The sequence below is a fragment of the Arachis ipaensis genome, chromosome B9 (genome assembly GCF_059453495.1).
Source record: "Arachis ipaensis isolate K30076 ecotype BB chromosome B9, ASM5945349v1, whole genome shotgun sequence".
In the NCBI taxonomy this organism is placed as follows: Eukaryota; Viridiplantae; Streptophyta; class Magnoliopsida; order Fabales; family Fabaceae; genus Arachis; species Arachis ipaensis.
In genome coordinates this window covers 158,885,867-158,904,957 of record NC_142444.1, presented here as the reverse complement: position 1 = coordinate 158,904,957, position 19,091 = coordinate 158,885,867, and the positions used below count along the sequence as shown (strand labels likewise).

General features: G+C 36.4%; 2 protein-coding genes across 2 annotated transcripts; one reads left to right on the top strand and one right to left on the bottom strand.

The window, feature by feature from the left end:
• The first annotated feature begins 635 nt into the window (after positions 1-635).
• Positions 636-3,233, top strand: RANGAP2 (RAN GTPase activating protein 2). Its single transcript, XM_016318741.3, has 2 exons — positions 636-886; positions 1,444-3,233. The coding sequence occupies exon 2, from the start codon at positions 1,455-1,457 to the stop codon at positions 3,051-3,053; it is 1,599 nt and encodes a 532-aa protein (XP_016174227.1). The 5' UTR covers positions 636-886; positions 1,444-1,454; the 3' UTR covers positions 3,054-3,233.
• A 780-nt stretch (positions 3,234-4,013) lies between these two features.
• LOC107616824 (putative ATP-dependent DNA helicase CHR12) lies at positions 4,014-11,757 on the bottom strand. Its single transcript, XM_016318740.3, has 12 exons — positions 11,359-11,757; positions 10,181-10,325; positions 9,292-9,356; positions 8,397-8,585; positions 8,154-8,303; positions 7,584-7,973; positions 7,008-7,267; positions 6,646-6,864; positions 6,298-6,505; positions 6,071-6,224; positions 5,054-5,659; positions 4,014-4,953 (listed from the first exon to the last, which is right to left on the bottom strand). The coding sequence occupies exons 1-12, from the start codon at positions 11,530-11,532 to the stop codon at positions 4,244-4,246; spliced, it is 3,270 nt and encodes a 1,089-aa protein (XP_016174226.1). The 5' UTR covers positions 11,533-11,757; the 3' UTR covers positions 4,014-4,243.
• Positions 11,758-19,091: the final 7,334 nt, after the last annotated feature.

Genomic DNA, 19,091 nt, shown 5'->3' with positions numbered 1-19,091 from the left:
TGTTTTGTTCATTCTACGATTGTTTCACCATGAGTACGTGTTCGGTTCATTACGCAGAAAACTGTATGACTTTGATTTTATATAATGAATCACCATGAGTACGTGTTCGATTCAGATATTCGAATTTGAATTTGATTTTATATAATGTTTCATTCATTTAGTATTATACAATTGTTTCACCATCAGTTCATTTCTGTTCTGCATAATTTATAACTCTCCCTTCTCACCTTCTACTGCTTGGAGAGAAGGAGAAAAATATAAAAAAAAAATACAGCAACAACAACAAAAGAATAACGATAAAGAAAAAACACGTGAAGAAGAAGGAACGCAGAAAAAAAGTGAAGAAAAATGAGGAGAGGAGAAACGCAAAAAAGAAGGTAAAATTAATTGGATGAACTTAAATGCCAAAATTATTTGGATGTAGAGAATATCTCGTAATATAATATATCATATGCAACAATATTGATTATAAATTATAAATTAATACGTGTTAATTCTTAATTGACGGCGAAATAAAAAACAAAACAAATGCAAGACGGTTTAATTCGATTTGACAGTGAACGGTTTAAGAAGTATAGTAAATAACTAAAATAAGATAAGCTATTTATATTAAAAAAATAAAATGAAAAATCAATAATGAATCACTTTTAAGTTTTAAAATCATTAACTTTAGACAGAGAGGAATAGAGGCTATCATCATTAATCACCATTAACCACATGCCGCATTTGCACTTTTTCAAAAGCGATAATCATTTTCAGGTTTTCCCTCCACACTCTCGCTGTTCCATTTAAATTCAAGGTCTCGCGAGTTTCTCAGTCACACACACACTGCGTTGGCGCTGCAAATAACCCAAGTCTCGGATCACCGTTCAACAGAGCCAAAGAGGTACCATTTTCAAATTTCTAGGGTTGTTTATCTTCTTCGTCGTGTTCTCCATTGCCCTACCTTTACGTAGTCTCAGATCTGTTTCATTGTTTTTTTTGGCTTAAACCTGGGATTTTTATTAGGATTATTTGCCGGCGATTTGCTCGGGTGTTTGTCCGAGGAAACGACCTCGTACTTTAACTGTGTTACATGTCACCTTGTTTTTATTAGGCTCGTTAAACCCTTATTTTGTTTCCCTCATAATACTTTGTGGTTTTACTTTGTTTAGTTTAGGTCATCATTACAAGTGCAGATTATGAATGAAATGGAAGGAAACAGGGCCTTACTTTTGGCAACGAATTTCATCCTGGTTTTTATTTTGTTTTCTTCTGATATGTGATATTTGGTATGCTATGGCTTGGAAAATGTGGCCGTTGATAATAGTTGGCACCTTGATTCGAGGATATACATCTATGGATGCAATTGTTTCACAATAAATCTTCATGAGCTAAATTTTTACTCTTAATTCTGTTGAAAATATTCCCGTTAATTAGAATAACTTACATGGACATTTGTAGGTTTCATTGCTATGGAGCTGAATTCGCCGCAGAGACCGTTTTCAATCAAATTGTGGCCACCTAGTCAGAACACTAGACAGACACTTGTGGAGAGGATGGCCAACAATCTGACAACGAAATCTGTTTTCACACAAAGGTATGGAAATTTGGACAAGGAAGAAGCTCAAGAGAATGCAAAAAGAATTGAGGATGTGGCTTTTGCAACAGCAAATCAACACTATGAGCAGGAGCCCGATGGTGATGGAGGTTCTGCAGTCCAGCTTTATGCCAAAGAATGTAGTAAGCTCCTCTTAGAAGTTCTCAAAAGAGGGCCGGGTCTAAATGGTAAAGAAGAAGTGGTAGCATCTGATAATACCTCTGCACCTGCTGAATCTGTATTTGATATATCCAAAGGCAAAAGGGCCTTTATTGAACCTGATGAGGCCGAGGAACTACTAAGGCCGTTAAAGGAGCCAGAAAATTCTTTCACCAAAATATGCTTCAGCAACCGGAGTTTTGGACTAGGAGCAGCAGAAGTTGCCCAGCCCATTCTCAGTTCCATCAAGCACCAGTTGAAAGATGTAGATCTATCGGATTTTATTGCTGGAAGACCAGAAGCTGAAGCTCTTGATGTCATGAATATATTCTCAACTGCACTAGAGGGTGCTGCCCTAAGGTCTTTAAACCTCTCTGACAACGCTTTAGGGGAGAAAGGTGTTAGAGCATTTGGAGCACTATTGAAGTCGCAAAACCACTTGGAGGAGCTTTATCTAATGAATGATGGAATCTCAGAGGAAGCTGCTCAAGCAATTTGTGAATTGATTCCTTCTACTGAGAAGCTCAAGGTTCTTCATTTCCATAATAATATGACCGGAGATGAAGGGGCATTAGCTATAGCTGAGATTGTGAAGCGTTCTCCTTCCTTGGAGGATTTTCGTTGTTCCTCCACAAGGATAGGTGCTGAAGGTGGAGTTGCCCTGTCCAATGCTTTAGGAAATTGTATCCATCTGAGGAAGCTTGATTTGCGAGATAACATGTTTGGAGTAGAGGGTGGTATTTCTTTGAGTAAAGCTCTTACAAGGCATGCAGAATTGAGAGAGATATACCTGAGCTACCTCAACTTAGAAGATGATGGTGCAATTGCTATAATCAATGCTCTTAAGGAATCAGCACCTTACCTTGAAGTTCTGGAGATGAGTGGAAATGACATTACAGCCGAAGCTGTTCCTGCAATAGGAGCATGCCTAGAAGCAAAGATCTTCCTTGCCAAGTTGAACCTCTCCGAGAATGAACTCAAGGACGAAGGTGCCATCCAGGTAAGCAAGGCTTTAGAAGGCCACGTTCACTTAAAGGAAGTTGATCTGAGTAGCAACAAAATATCGAGGGCGGGGGCTCAACAGTTGGCTCTGACTGTGGTGCAAAAGGCAAATTTCCAACTTCTATTCATCAATGGAAACATCATTTCCACTGAAGGGGTTGAAGAGTTGAAGGACATATTCAAAACTTCTTTGGACATGCTTGGTCCATTAGATGAAAATGACCCTGATGGAATAGACAACGATGAAGATTCTGATGAAGAGGGTGGTGATAATGAACTGGAATCGAAAATGAAGAGTCTTGCAGTTAATTGAAATGTAGTAGTACACTTTTATGTTTTGATGCTCAAGTAAACTCTTTATGGCAGTGTTAGACCATTTTATTCGTAGCAGTTTATGTATTTATGAAGGTGCACCAGTAGAAACATTGAGGATATATAGACATGTATCTGGATTATGTATGTTAATCATATTTTGAATGCTTCCTTTAATTTCTTTTGATGTGTGGCAACCGTGTAGCCTACTCATTTTTTCCCTTGAGGAATTATTCTAAACTAAGATGGAGACCTGCGCAGTGCTGGACCAAAATGTGTATTTTATGAAAATATTTTGGTAATAATACTCTTAAAAATTAGTCTAAACTCCATTGTAGTGTAAACTATTTGTAAATTTTATTACTCTATATTTATTTCTATAAAATTTAAAACTACTTAATATACTAATTGCGATAGTAACATAATACATTTTATTTTAAATAGATGAATTTTGTATGTTTCAAGAAAATTTTTCTTTTGTAGATAAAGTTTCCTGAAATCCATAAATTTAAAGAATATACGGAGTTATAAACTAAAATGTTTTGAAATCTAATGATTTTAACCAAAAGTATGCATGTGCTAATATTCCTTTAGCATGTCTGCATGAAGAATATTAAAGTCAGATTGTCAACAACATGGACTCATGTTCATGCAATCATGTGAAATCAACATATTAATATATTGCATTCTGAATGAACTCATCAAATAATCTAAGGAGAATCTGGTGCACAAGCATTCTGCAGTAACCCAAGATCCCAAGAAGAATCGCATCCAAAAGGTTAGATGTATGCGGTCTAAATGAAAATTACATCAGTGAATAATATTTACTTTCTCATATAAAAAAAAAAAGAGTAAAAAACTGTCAGGATACCTAAATTTTTACAAGAAATTCTTATATTACCCTGTCTAATAACATTTGACAAAGTTTTATTCCATTTTTATCCGGACAGAAGCATGTAAATGAACCAGAAAAATAATACTAAATAAATTGATTGATTTTGCACTAATGCTGATAGACATGTTACAAATACCACAATAAATTTCAGAGCATTATCATTTGTTGAGAAAGTACAAAATCTACTAATGGCTGCTGATAGACTCAGGAACTAAAACCAAAATTGCATTGAATAGCTCTGCTAAAAAAAAAATTATATATATATCAGCCACGACTAACTATAAACTTAATTGGAATCAGTTCCAGCTAGCTCTTCCATTTGAACTCTGTCCTTTGGTATCAGATGATGAACTCTGACCATAGCTTGATCTCTTCTTTCTGTGAGTGTTCCATGATAACACATGCTGGTTCAAGCCACTTCCTTTGACATCCTCGTATGCATGCCTATGGGAATTTGCGCCTTCAAGCTTGGGTTTCTTTGAGGCAGGGGTCACATGGAAACTATCTTCACTTGTTCTGTCATTTGCCATGTGGACACTCTCAGCGCGGAGTTCCAAGAACCTTTCTTCAGCCCCTGAATTGTCGCTGGCTTGTGCTGCGTTGTCAGATGAGAGGTGGTCTCTTCTCTTCCCCCTTACTGAAAGCCTTGATAGATCTTCTCCGTTCTCCACGGCCTTCATCCATTGAAGATCACTTAATGTATCTGCATAAACAACTTCTTTTCTTTTACGCTTTCCAGTAGCACTGCCATTGTTGAAATCTTTGAGCTTTTCATCCTTGTTATGAAGGGGAGAGTACACCCAATCTGGCAATTCATGCTCGTCCATTAAACGAGATCTGTAATTTTCCTTTAGTCTTCTCTCTTCATCCATTTTTTCAAATAGCCAAAATTCCTCATCTGATCGGGCTGCGAGGCGGTTAATTTCTCGCTCACTAGGTACATCTGTCCCAAGTGAACTTGTACCTCTACGCATAATCTCCTCTAGCATTTCTCTTCTATCCTGAGCTGAAATAATAATGCCACATACTCAATTAGTCTGGTTTTTTTGGCAATATGAAGTTATAAACTATATTCAAGCAAATAACAATTCTCAAGAACTACAAACCTGTTGAAGTTGTGTTGAAAAGTCCTGCCTGGATGACTTTTGCATCAATGCCCATCTTTTGTTTTGCACGCTCTAAAATCACCTCTTCAATTGATCCTACACTAACCAACACGAAAACTCTAACTTCTTTCTTTTGACCAATGCGATGTGCTCGATCCTCTGCTTGTTGATCCATTTGGGGGTTCCAATCACTGTCAAATATTATAACAGTATCTGCTGTTTGCAAGTTCAAACCAAGACCTCCAGCACGGGTGCTCAAGAGAAACATGAAGTATGGGGAGTCAGGAGCATTGAATTTTCGTAATAGAGTGCCTCTTTCCTCCGTTTTTGTCGAGCCATCAAGTCTTAGATACTTAAAATCATGAAGTCTCAAATAAATCTCGAGAATATCCATGAGTCTCGTCATTTGTGAAAAAAGGAGGACTCTGTGGCCTGCTCTGCGAAGTTTTGGGAGCAAACGGTCAAGAAGTTCAAACTTACCTGATGCTCTGACAATCTCCTCCTTACGGTTATACATATCATAATCTCCCACAAAGAGGTATGGATGGTTGCAACACTTTCTGAGTTGCATTGTTAAGTTCTGCAAGCTCTTTGATTTTCCAGAACCTACATATTTTTTTCCATATTTACTTTAAAACTTTGCAACACAAGCGGTAAGAAATCGTTAAGCTCACAAGGATCTAAAAATCAACTAATGTTACAGGTTTAGTTTTCCTAACAAAAGTAAGACAGACACCAACAGCAGGTGAAAGAAAGCCAAATTTATCTTGAATTACCAAATATTCATATTTCACTGATTTATAGCAAACTTGCAACAGGTAAAACATACCAATGTAATATACAATTGAAGGGAATCTATGCTTATAGCTTACTTAGCAAAGATCAACTAATTCATAGGCTGTAGGCATGTTGAAAAGAAAGAAAAAAATTCATGAAGATAATAATAACTTGCATTTTACCAAGTTAACAGGAGCAGTGAATTAAGAGATAGCTGCAAAACAAGAAATAGATACAGACCATTGTCTAAGCCAACTCTGCCTACGTCAGTGACTTGTTGATAATATACTTTCTGCCAGGCTGACATATCACATTTGAGTATGACCTGAGATTTCGAGGGAAGAAATTTTTCCACCTCATCCTTTTTTCTTCTTAATATGAAGGGCCTTATTACCTAAGAGTCAATGAAACACTTCAGAAAGAAGCCGCAAAAAGCAAGAGATATAGAAAATGGAAGAGAAATTTACTTGATGTAGACGTCGAATAATCAAAAGTTGTTCTTCATCTGTTAAAGAGACATCAACTCGATCAGCAAAAGGGGCATTAAACCAGTCCTCGAAATTCTGAACAGAGTTGAAAATGTTTGGAAGGAGAAAATTAAGCAGGGACCACAACTCCTGCAAGCTGTTTTGAATTGGGGTGCCAGTTAACAGGAGTCTGCGTTGAATGTGATAGCTGCACACAAGTAAAATTTAAATTAGATAAGAGGACTTCAATATTCAAAAGCTATCCCACTCAATATTCATCAACTATTTTCTTTAGTTGGTACAGTCATCAGGCTGTTTAGCATCAATACCGGTCGTTTAGAATCATACCCGGCTTCCAATGTCCTTGCTAGAGCAGATTCATGATTCTTCAACCGATGTCCTTCATCCACAATCAGGTAGATCCAGTGAATTTTCTTGAGAATTGCTTTATCTCTCATTATAAGATCATAGTGTGTTAGCAGAACGTTAAATTTCCTCTCCCCTAACAAATCATCCTTCATTGCTTTCCTCTCATCCAACCGTCCATCATAAAGAATAGTTGTTATGCTATATCATAAATAAAAAGCACAAGAAATTTGTAAGTGAGTAACTGAGTATAATGTGTAGATTTCACACAGACAGCGATTTCGCTCCCCTCTCCCCACCAGGAGGGCAGGGAATGAAATAATCTGTAGTCTTCCAGCACATACCTTGGAACCCATGTTGAGAATTCATTCATCCAATTTGGCAGAACAGCCTTTGGAGCAACAATCAAATGGGGACCAGTAACACCCTTGTGCTCCATAAGATGTGCTATTAACGAAATTGTTTGTATTGTCTTCCCAAGACCCATTTCATCAGCCAAAATTCCGTTCAAGTTGTTATTAAACAAAGAAAGCATCCACTGGAGCCCTTCTATCTGATATGGTCTTAATTCTCCACCTTGAAGAGTAGATGGTTGCTCAGTAACCTACAAACAAATAAGCTTGTTATATCAATTTACAACATCTTTATACACAAACAACTAATAAGGAGTGACTTTTTCTGTCAATAAGAGAATATAATCATTAGTAAAAAGAGAAATATGAAGTTGGAGGAAACATAAAATATATCGAATCCCATGCACTCTATAATTCATACCAAAAATGAAGCCAAATGCCTACTCTTTATCCCGAATCTGCTATTATGAGAAATGTCTAATAAGGTATAACTCAAACAGCCAACAATTTGTCTAGAACATCAGTTTCTTTATGTTCCAAGTGAAATAAAGGGACCCAAAGACCTACCTTTTCTTGAATCGAATGTATGGCAGAATTGTATTGCCGCTGACCTTCGAGTAAATCACTAGTATCACCATTATGATCAGAATCTATCATATCCATCTCTTCATCAAGAGGTGATTCCTTTTCATTCTTGGAAGCGTCTGACTCAGGTAAATCAACTTCAGAATCTTCCAAGGGTTCTATACCATCTGAATGTTTGGAGTCCTTTTGACGTTGAACAGCAGCTCCTAAATTTACTAGTAGTTTATTGGTTTCTTCAAGAAGCGTGGTTAATCTTTCATTCTTACTCTCCTTCACCATTCTCATGTAAGCTTCTTGATCATCAGCTTTTAACGCTTGGAACCTCAATTTCTCAGCCCGTGTGGCACGTTGTCTTTGCCTTCCATGCCATGCCTACAGAATTACTTTTTGAGAATTCATAGGCCAAGCTTAAACAATAATAAATTATTTCCCAACTCACATAGAAGAGAAAAGACATCTAAACTCCCAAGGACAGTCCACAAAAATGACACTTTCAAAAGATACACCATGTAACCCAAACACCAGTATAAGATAACGGAAGAAACATTGCACCTGAATACCATCATTCCTCTGTTTTCTCCGCTTCACAGAAGCTTGAATTTGCAATTGAAACTCCCGGACGGTATTGAGTATTTCTGCAAAAAATTTTCTTTTTCTAGTTTCTATATGAGTTTTTTCCTCCTCTTCTAATCTCGATAGTCTCTGCATGTGATAATCTTATATGAGATAAGCAGTACAAAAAAATTTCAATACTAGTCTAGAGACTGTAAAATACAGACGAAACATGTGGATCACCTCAGCATCCCTTTTTTTCCTTATTTGATCATCAGCATCCATGGCAAAGGGATCTCCAACACCATATGGCGGACGCTGCAACCTCATCATGCCCCAATCAAACAATTGCCTATCGGGGTATGCACATTTAACATTCAGCCAGTACTCAGAACTCACATCAGACCGAACCTTCGAATGCAACTCTCGTAGCTGCCACAAAAGAAGTCCTTGCCAACAAGGACACAATTTGTTATCGGTTGCAGTTGATTTAAGAACCATAGAAATTCAAGTAATTTCCTCATTAGAAATTATTCCTCAACTATTGGATATGACATTTTTTCCCTTGTTTTCTTAAACTAAAGAGATTCATTTCCATTTACTATTTCAATGAAAATAAATGAATACAAATAGTAACAGAACTAATTTAATCTATATTAATTATGTACATAACTTTTAATACATTCTAATATAAACTATACATAATATCGTAGTCATACACTAAAATGTGGATGGTAATAATACTTAAAAAAATATACTATACTAAGATATGTAATACAATATATAATAAAAAATTTTGAGTAAAATAACTATCATCAACTAATATTAATCTTTATGCTTCAAGCTAAGTTTTAAATTTTTTTTTCATTTTCTAATATGGATTATATTCTATCAACTTGTTCTTGCCTCTTTGAAACAAGGAAAACCTCTGGTTCTGCAAATGGCTAAAAAATATTCAGCTATATATGATATCAAATATATAAAAGGTTATTCTATGTAACAATCCTTACGCATGTCTTAATAATATGTTCTTTCATCACCCAAAAAGAAATCCTTACATAACCTACTATGGGTGAGGTGATAACTAGTTTTGGTAAATAAACTTAGCATCAAAGAAAGGTTCAAGAATCAATTTTACCTTTAGACCATAAAGTTCAAGCAGACACTTTGTTTGCAAATCCTCTCCCCTTGTTGAAGGCAATCCTGATTCAAAACAATAATAAAAGTTTTCAGTAAGGTAGTCAAGATTTTTAAAGGCCATTGGGTAGAAATGATTGTGGAAATAAAGACAGCATGTTAGAACTATCTTAAAGTCACTTCGTCAGTCAATACTTTAAGGGGGATGGTGTTCACTAATATTGTTTTTGTTGTCTCCGTGTGACCTCAAGGTCACGGATTGAAGTAGTCGAATCAGCCACATATGTAATTATCAAGTTAGGCTACCTACATTACACCAAAGGGTGCGGCCTTTTCCCGAACCTTGCTTAACGCAGAATGTTTGTGTACTAGGCCGTCCTATTTCCCTTTTTAATCTTTATTGCCTATTCACATTAGCATCACTGTCAATCCATTGTCAATTTGTCATTACTCAATGTCAACTTAAGTTTCATCATTGACTTATTTTTTGCTATGAGAATAAGTTAGACATTTTCCTAAAAGATATATTTATATCAACGATACAACAACATTGCCTTATTGCATCAAAGGATGTGGTGGAAGCTCAGCCTTAACCTGTTTTTCACCACCTGACGATACTAATATAAACAAGCAAACGTCCTTTACAATAGAATCCTTTTGGAATTTATGCAAGTCATAATTCTAGCTAATTCAATCAATGGGCTTGCATAAACTATACCTCTAAAGATCATTACTATTAAAAAAAATTAAGCAAACATCAATTGATAGTGATCAGTGAACATGATGTGAGCATTTACAAATAAACTCAAATTCTATACCATGTTTACAAGGTCAAAAAACCATAAATATAAATAAAGAGGAGGTATTTCATTTTTACTAAAATTGTTAACCTTCAAGTTCATTTAATCGATGCTGTATCCGATTTTGATAACGGCTTTCCCTTGCTCTCTCTAATTCGGAACCCGACGGGCGTTGCCTAAACAATGCACCTTCAAGGTCTGTAATTAAATTTTCACTAGAATTCCCTATATCATCCTGCATGATGATTAATGAATAATAGAAACATCATTATGTAATAATTTTATCAGAAACTTGAAAGTATAGACAAACTTGAAAGTATAGGCAACACTTGTTCTTGCATTCAAATTACTTATAAGAGTAATCTATAATCAAACAACCAAAATAAGTGTGTTGTAAGATGAACAATAACACTAGAAGAAGTAGAAATATGGGTATGCAGAACATGTAAGTAACATCACTGTTTCTTTGGAGCAAAGCTATTAAATAAATTAATGTATGCCATAATTTATTCTGTATGCTCTTCTAGATTGATTTGCCAAAAGAGTTGTTTAACATTAAAATAAAATATGACTGAGCTAGTGCATATTAAAAAGTGTGTTTTTTTAATACGTTTATGTTTTGTAGGAAACCCAACTCATAACCACAAGTATTTTAGTTGACTCTACTATGGTCAAAGAGCAACCTTCCATCATTCATGCTTCATGAAAGAACTCATAAACCTTGCGTCACCCATAATGTAACTGTGATTCACAAGTTCATGAGAGCTAAAGAAACCTTAAACCTATCGTGCAGACTGAAGAAAAATATAAATTCATGGTAAAGTGGTAAACAAGTCAAATAAAAAAATGATGAGAGGTGTAGCTGGCAGCTGCATTGTATACGAACAACAATCAATAGGCTGAGAAAGACTCCAAACAAACCATTGAGAAAAGGCACATATCACCATGAAACAACAAAACAAACCACCAACTCCAACAACTCCATACCACATCAAATTAAATCCAGCTACAAGTAAAACTAAAACTAAACACCCCATTACAACAATCAAGAGACGAAGCAAAATAAGAATAAAAAAGGGCAAAACTTTCCAGAAATTTCGACATAAGCAGCCTCAAAAACCCAAAAAAAAAAGTCATGAAATTTGGCCAACCCACATAAAAATCAAGATGAAAGAACGAAACTTGAAGAACGCCCATCAAACCCGATTACCCCAAAACATTGAGGAGCACGAAATCGAGAAGAAAGAATGAGAAGGGGAAAGACGTACTTGGAGCTGGTTCTGCGAAGAAGGGTGAGAGTGATAGATGGTAGAAACAGAACTGAGGAGGTGGGGAGGGAGAGGGAGATCACGGGAGAGGAAGTTGAGAGCACAGATGAGGGTGGTGGCGTGGTCGATGGGCGGTGGCTGAGGCTGCTCCTCCTTGAATGGAGCCATAACCATGGCGGGAACAACGGTCCTTGTGTCTTAAACCAACCAATATTTAAAAAAATTGTGAGGGAACTAATCTGTGTGGGAAAGAAGCTTCTCTTTCTCTGTATGTGTGTGTGAGTGAGCCAGAGAGTAAAAAGAACGAGACACGCACACACACTCTCCCGCGCTATGCTTAGACCCAACCCTCTCTTCGGCGCATTCCTTCTCGGTTTCTAGGGATTTAGTTTTACGCCTAAAAGGGCTTCTTTTATTTCCTCTTCGCCAAACACGTCTCTATATTTGGCTGCAATGACCAATGTGCCCCTCGCTTTTATGTTTATTAGACCAACTATCTAATATCTATTAATAACATTTAATTTAATTTAATTTACCGTCCATTTTACATCCAAATTTTTTTAACAATTAAATTTAATTAAATTGATCTAAATTTAATAAAAATCAATTTTATTAGTGAGCTTGTTTCAACTCTTCACAAACATAAATATTTCATATATCACGCTCTTTAATATGATTACATTTAAAAAAATAATTTCTAAAATCACTCTCACTCTAACACAAAAATTTTAAAATTATTCTCAAAATCTTTTAAAAATTTCTCAAAATCTCTGCAAAACTCAAAAATATTCTTTATGCTAGGTTTCAAATTTTCAACAACAAACACCAAAACAAAAATAAAAAACATTATTAAAGATGATGAGAATCTAAATTATCTATTTCTATTTATTTTTTGTTTTCTCACTTGCAAAATACTAGATTCTCGTATTTATGTACAATTTATGTCTTCGCGATAAAATAGAAGTTTCGAACAATATTTCTCTTTGTAGTGCTGATTTTGTGATAACTGTACTAATTCGGTGTTATCTAATGCATTTTAATGAATTTTCTAAATTTAAAATTGACATGCATATATTTTTTGGTTGATTGAGTTATTTTTATGAACTTATTTTAGTGTAAGTATTTAGTAGATTTAATTTGTGTTTTCGTGATAAAAATAGAAGTTACGAATAGTGATTCTTTTTATAGTGCTAATCTTGTAATAATTGTGCTTGTTCTGTGTTATCTAATACATGTTGATAAGTTTTCTTCATTTAAAATTGACATGCATATTTTTTTTGGTTGATTGAGTCATGTTTGTGTGCTAGTCTTGTTTTAAATGTGTGTTGTGATTATTAAGTGCTTTGCGATATCATTCTGAATTAAATGTGATGTCTTTGATCTCATTGACTTGAATTTATTATAATTAAATCACATATGATTAGTGTAGTAGTTATGATTTTTGGTATCATTTAAAGCATATTGATGAATTTTTCTGATTCAAATTAATTTGGATGTGTTTTGTGGTTGATTAAGTTATGTTTGTGTGCTTGTGTTGTTTTTAGCTAGTGTAATGTCATCATTAAGTATTTTTCATGTCATTCTGGATTAAATATAGTATACTTAATCTCATTGATTTGTATTTATTATAATTAAGTTTTTTTTGTGACTTGTTATAATTAAGTTATATATAATAGATATAGTAATTCTGATGTCATTTAAATTATATATAGTGTTGGGGAGGGATCAATTGGTGTCAAGGAGGGTGAAAACAAGGGTTTGAAAGTTTCTTTCCGAGATAAAGTTGTAGGAGCTTCTAAACCTAAACCTCTATGCATGGATTGTGCACTTGTAGGAGATTGTTTGGCTACTGTGCAAGGCAAACAAGGTGATTCCAAACCTCCAAGTGTTACTTTCTCTGAGGAAGGACTCAAAGCGTTAGCAGAACCCTACTTGGGTTCTATTGTGGTGAAAGTTCTTGGCAAGCCTCTTAGCTACTCAGCGATGGTTTTCAAACTCAAACATGTGTGGAGGCTGCGTGGAGGGTACGAAGTTATGGACGTGGATTTTGGTTATTTCATGATCAAATGTGATTTGATTGAAGATAGAGAGAAAATTCTTTTGGGAGGACCGTGGATGATCCAAGGATATAAATTAGCAGTTAAATCATGGTCTCCATCTTTTCGTCCGAATGAAGCTTCCTTTGGAAATACTTTAGTATGGATTCGCATTTTAGGCTTAAACATTCTTTTCTATCAAGAAGAAGCGATGCGTCGTATAGCAGCAGCAATTGGTAACCCTATCAAAATCGATCTCGCCACTAAGGAAGCAGAGAGAGGAAGATTTGCAAGGGCTTGCGTGGAGATAGACCTGGGGTTGCCTGTTGTCACAGAGGTGTTGGTAAATGGTAGCACATATTGCGTTGAATATGAGAGTTTAGATTTAATCTGTGGTACTTGTAGGTGTTACGGGCATGTACTAGCAGATTGCAAAACCGGTAACAAAGCTCCAGCCTTCTCACCAGGCTCACCGAAAGAGACTCCTTCTCACTAAGCTCCCTTGGGTGCGGCATCCACCGCGTCTTTGGAGAAAATAGGTAGTGGTGCGACGGTGGTTGATGCTCACAATCAATTGAAGATCTTATCACCGGCGGTGCACCAAGTCAAGCAAGTTTTTGAATTTGGAGCAATTAGCGGGAATGACCGTTTGGTTAAGGATAGTGCGGATCTTGTGGAGAATAATGTGCATGCAAATCATGTTCTTGATGAAGGAGTTAATATAAATAATAGGTGGACAAAGTGGGTAGAAAAGGCAAGGCTATTCACGTTGTGGATGGGGGTATTAATGAAGGGAATGAATGGAATAAAGTAGTTAGGAAAAGTAAGGCTACGGTAGGTCCACATATTTCTAATGGTTCAATTGGGCCTATGAACAATAAAACCCAAACAATAAATAAAGGAGGATATGTAAACATAAAGAGAAGAGGCTTTTCTTTGGGCCATAAGGAGACTAAGCTTGGTTCTAATCAGGTGAGGAAAGGGGTCAAGGCCAATAAGGCTGAGGTATTTGGCATCTCTGAAGCGTTATCAGAAAAAGCTAAACAGAGCATTGTTTTTCATTCTCCTCTTATTGGAACGGCAAGAAAGAGACACAGATCAGCATCTTTGCAATCTTCCCCAGTGAACCAGAATGAAACAGATGCAACGGCGCGTGAAGAAGGGGTTAGTGTTGAAGGCAGACCTACGACAATGGCAGAAGCCGCAGTATGAAGTAGTAAGCTTGGGTACAATTTTTTCTTTTGTTGATTATGGATAGACTGAATATTTTGATGTGGAATATTAAGGGTGCCTCAAACAAATTGGCACGGGTTCACTGCAAGGAATTAGTTAATAAATTTCATCCATCTTTTTTTATTATTGTTGAAACTCACTCTTCTTTCAATAATTTGAAATCCTTTTGGGAGGGTCTTGGTTATAATGTTGTAGGAATTGTTGAAGCTGTTGGGCATAAAGGGGGAATTTGGTTCCTCTCTTCAATTCCCAACTTAACTTGCCAGCTAGTAAATAGCTTTGATCAATGCATTACCTTTGATTTTTATTTGGATTCTTATAATTGGAGGTGTAGTGAAATTTATGCTAGCCCTCAGTTTGAGCATAGAATTTTTCTTTGGGAGTATCTTTCTAGTTTGGCAACTTCTTTTGAAGGCCCTTGGCTAGCATTGGGAGATTTTAATAAAATTTTCAAAGAAGATGAAGTTAATGGAGGTCATTTCTCCAGCCACAGAGCTGCTTTATTCTCTTCAACTTTGGATGATTGTGGGTTGTTTGATCTCCAAATGATAGGCAGGAATTTTACATGGTATAGCAGAGTTCAGAATAATATAGATATCACAAAGAAGCTGGATAGAGTGCTTATCAATAGCTCTTGGCTTTCTTTATTTCCTGAGGCTTATGCTGAAATCTTATGTCGTCTTCACTCTGATCATTGCCCTATTTTATTAGGTGCCATGGTATTTCTCAGCCAAAGGGAGATAGGCCATTCCGTTTCCAAGCTGCCTGGAGTACTCACCCTTCCTTCAAGCAAGTTGTACAAAATGCATGGAATGGTAATAATCATAGTATCCCTACAAATTTAAATGCTGTTAAGCAATGGTCCTTGGACTTTAATGCTAAGGTTTTTGGTAATGTTTTTGCTAAGAAGAGGAATTTAGAGAATCGGATCAGCGCCATTCAAAAGAGGTTGGAGGTGACTGATGTTCTTTCATTAAGGATTAAAGAAAAGGAACTTAATGAAGATTATAACCGCATCTTACTTCAGGAGGAGTTGTTTTGGTTTCAAAAGTCAAGGGAAAAAATGGGTGCGGTTTGGTGACAGAAACACCAAGTTCTTCCACCTTCAAACGTTGGTTCACAGGAGATTTAATAAGATTAACGGGCTATTTATTTTTGATGGTTCCTGGTCTACAGATTCAAAAATTCTTCAACAAGAAGCCACCTCTTTCTTTAAAAATCTCTTTTGCTCTACGGAGGAGGTAGAAGTGGATTGCTTGGGAGACGTTACTTTGCCTAACCTTAGTGCCGAAGCTTGTGAGACACTTACTGCTCCAGTGACTCTTGCTGAGGTTAAAGCAGCAGTGTTTAGCATGAACTCCTTTAAGGCTCCAGGTCCGGATGGCATTCAGACTTATTTCTTTAAGGAGTATTGGGAAATTGTAGGAGTGGATATTTGGCAGCTTGTGAATAGTGCTTTCAGGGGTAATCTTATTGATACAAGAATCATGGAAACTCTTATTGTGCTTATCCCGAATGTAGATGTTCCTTCTTATTTCAAGGATTTTTGCCCTATTAGTCTGTGTAATGTGGTCTATAAGGTCATCACAAAGGTTCTTGTTAATCGCCTTCGACCTTTCTTGACAGAGATTATTAGTCCTCTTCAAGGTGGGTTTATCCCAGGGAGGGGCGCCCCCGACAATATAATCATTACTCAAGAGATTCTACACTTCATGAAACAGACCAAGTCCCGTAAAGGAACTCTTGCTTTCAAAATAGACTTGGAAAAAGCTTATGACAGGATTGATTGGCGGTTCCTAGAGCATACTTTGGGAAAGTTTGGTTTTCCTTCAGCTACTATCAGATTAATTATGACTTGTGTTCGAGCTTCCTCGTTGAATTTATTATGGAATGGAAATAGATTAGACAGTTTTGCTCCTAGAAGAGGCCTTCGGCAGGGAGACCCCATGTCTTCCTACCTTTTCGTTTTATGTATGGAGCGCCTAGCTGGGTACATTGCTAACCAAGTTGATTCGGGCCTTTGGGATCCAGTGGCAGTGACCAGGGGTGGTCCTAGAATTTCTCATCTCATGTTTGCAGACGATCTTCTTCTTTTTTGTAAAGCGCAAAAATCTCAGGTAGAATGTGTTATGCATGCCTTCCAAAGCTTCTGTAGAGCATCGGAGATGAAGATCAATTTGGACAAATCAAAGGTCCTGTGCTCTAAGAATGTCAATAATAGAAGGAAGGAACTTTTCACTGGTGTCTCTTCTATCCGTTTTACCCAAGACTTGGGTAAATATCTTGGAGTTAATCTTCACCATGCTAGAGTTACTAGAGCCCCTTTTAATGGTATTGTGGATAAGATCAAAGGTAGGCTTGCTAACTGGAAGGGCAGACTTCTCAATAGAGCCGGCAGGCTTTGTCTCATTAATTCAGTAGCGGCTTCCATTCCAACTTATCAAATGCAGGTATCTTTGTTCCCTTCTTCTGTATCTGATAAGATTACTTCTATGATGCGGCTTTTTCTGTGGAAAGGAAAGGTTGATGGAAGGGGTTTAAGTCTGACTAATTGGAATACAGTTGTCACCCCAAAGAAATTTGGTGGGCTTGGCATTAGAGATCCGGCTTGCGCTAATATTGCTCTGATAGGGAAGCTAATTTGGCAGCTCTTTAACTGTCCGGAGAAGTTTTGGGTCCAACTGATTTTTCATAAATTCCTCAAAACGTTTGATACTAGTCTCTTCATGCCTCCCAGAAATGCATCTCATGTATGGAGGAGTATTTGCAAGGCTTTTAATCTTTTAGGAGATGGTTTCACATGGAATATTGGTCCTCTTAACCAATCTTTTTGGTTTGGAAAATGGAGGATGGAAGGTCCCTTGGCAAAGGAAGTGCCGTATGTTCATATTTCTGATTTTGAGAGTAATATCAGTGATTTTTGGGAGGATGGACAGTGGAAGCTTGAGAGGTGCCACACTCCCTTACCTGACCTTGTTAAACAGAGTATTCTTTCGTATAATCCAGATTGTCAAATGGGAAAGGGGGCTGGTTGGAGGTGGTCAGCAACTCCTTCCAATATTTATTCTTCTAGAAATAGCTACTTGTGGCTTTATAAGCGTGTTTTCAGTTGGGAGGAGCAGACCAATTGGCTTTGGTTATGGCGGACCCGAGTTCCCGATAAGTACAAAATTTTCATTTGGCTATGTATTTATAATGCAATTCCCACAACTGCTTTTCGATTTCATAGAGGTTTGGGCAGCTCTGATTTGTGCCCTTGATGTAATACTGAACCTGAAACGATTTCTCACTGTCTTCGTGAGTGCCCCAAGGCCAAAGCTATCTAGCATAGTTTGAATTTGGAAGTTCACGGTCAACAGTTAGATTACTGGTTGCGCAGTGGCATGAATTCCAATGCCTTCCTCTTCTCGGCGACTATTTGGTAGATTTAGAGGGATCGTAACAATGATGTTTTTAATCCAACTAATCCATGAAGAATGGGTAAGGTTATAGCTCTTATTCATGCTTATCAATTTGAACTTCATAAGTTCTTATCTATACATCATGTGTCTACTCCTTCTTATTTGCTGCTTTCTTGGTCTCCTCCTACCCAATTTTCGATTAAAGTAAACTGTGATGCTAGTATATTTGGTGAATCTGTTGGTTTTGGGTGTGTATTGCGTGATTATAATGGCTCTTGGTTGCGTGGTTGTGCTGGTTCTTTACCACGTGCTACTATTCTTCGAAGCAAGCTTTTTGCAATTTGGAGAGGGCTAATTCTAGCATGGGAAGCTGGGTTTAGAGAGGTCACTTGCGAGACGGATTGTTTGGATGCTTTTATCCTTGTTAATGATAGAAACAACCAAGTGCAAAGTTCTGATAATGATTTGGTGACTAAAATCAAAGAGGTCTTAAGCTGGAATTGGAGAGCAGAAGTCAATCTAATTCAAAGAGATGCCAACCAAGTTGCTGATGCTTTGGCTAAATATGTAGCATCTAATTGCATACAGCAATTAGAATGGAATGAGTTTTGGGAAGATTTAACAGTGTTGTTGCAACGGGACTACGTCCCTAGTGTTTAGTGTTTTTTCTTTGTTTCTTCTTATCCTTAGACACCAAAAAAAAAAAAAATACATTGAGTAGTTTTGGTATCATTATAATTTAAATGTTGTATTGTTATTTATTAACTAATTTTTTTATTCTTTACAACTAAAATGACAATTAAAAAAATTATTAAAAAAAATCATAAAAAAGGAGATAGTAAAATATAATGTAAGTGTAAATACATTGAAACAATTCTATTTTTATTGTATAAATATATTATATAACATGATTTTCAATTTTTTTGCAAAATATTCACAATTTACAGTGCTCTACAAGAATCGTATATGAGATTTTCAATAAAATAAAAAACGAACTTATTTACACAAAAAAAAATGTAACAGAAACAAACTTATTTAACTCATATACAAAGCAACTAGATAC

Coding starts and splice junctions, on each gene's coding strand:
- RANGAP2 (XM_016318741.3), top strand. CDS start 1,455: ATGGAGCTGAATTCGCCGCAGAGACCGTTTTCAATCAAATTGTGGCCA.
- LOC107616824 (XM_016318740.3), bottom strand. CDS start 11,532: ATGGTTATGGCTCCATTCAAGGAGGAGCAGCCTCAGCCACCGCCCATC. Junction 7,974..8,153: donor AGAGGAATGATGGTATTCAG/GTGCAATGTTTC, acceptor GTAATTCTGTAG/GCATGGCATGGAAGGCAAAG. Junction 6,506..6,645: donor GCAAGGACATTGGAAGCCGG/GTATGATTCTAA, acceptor ACTTGTGTGCAG/CTATCACATTCAACGCAGAC.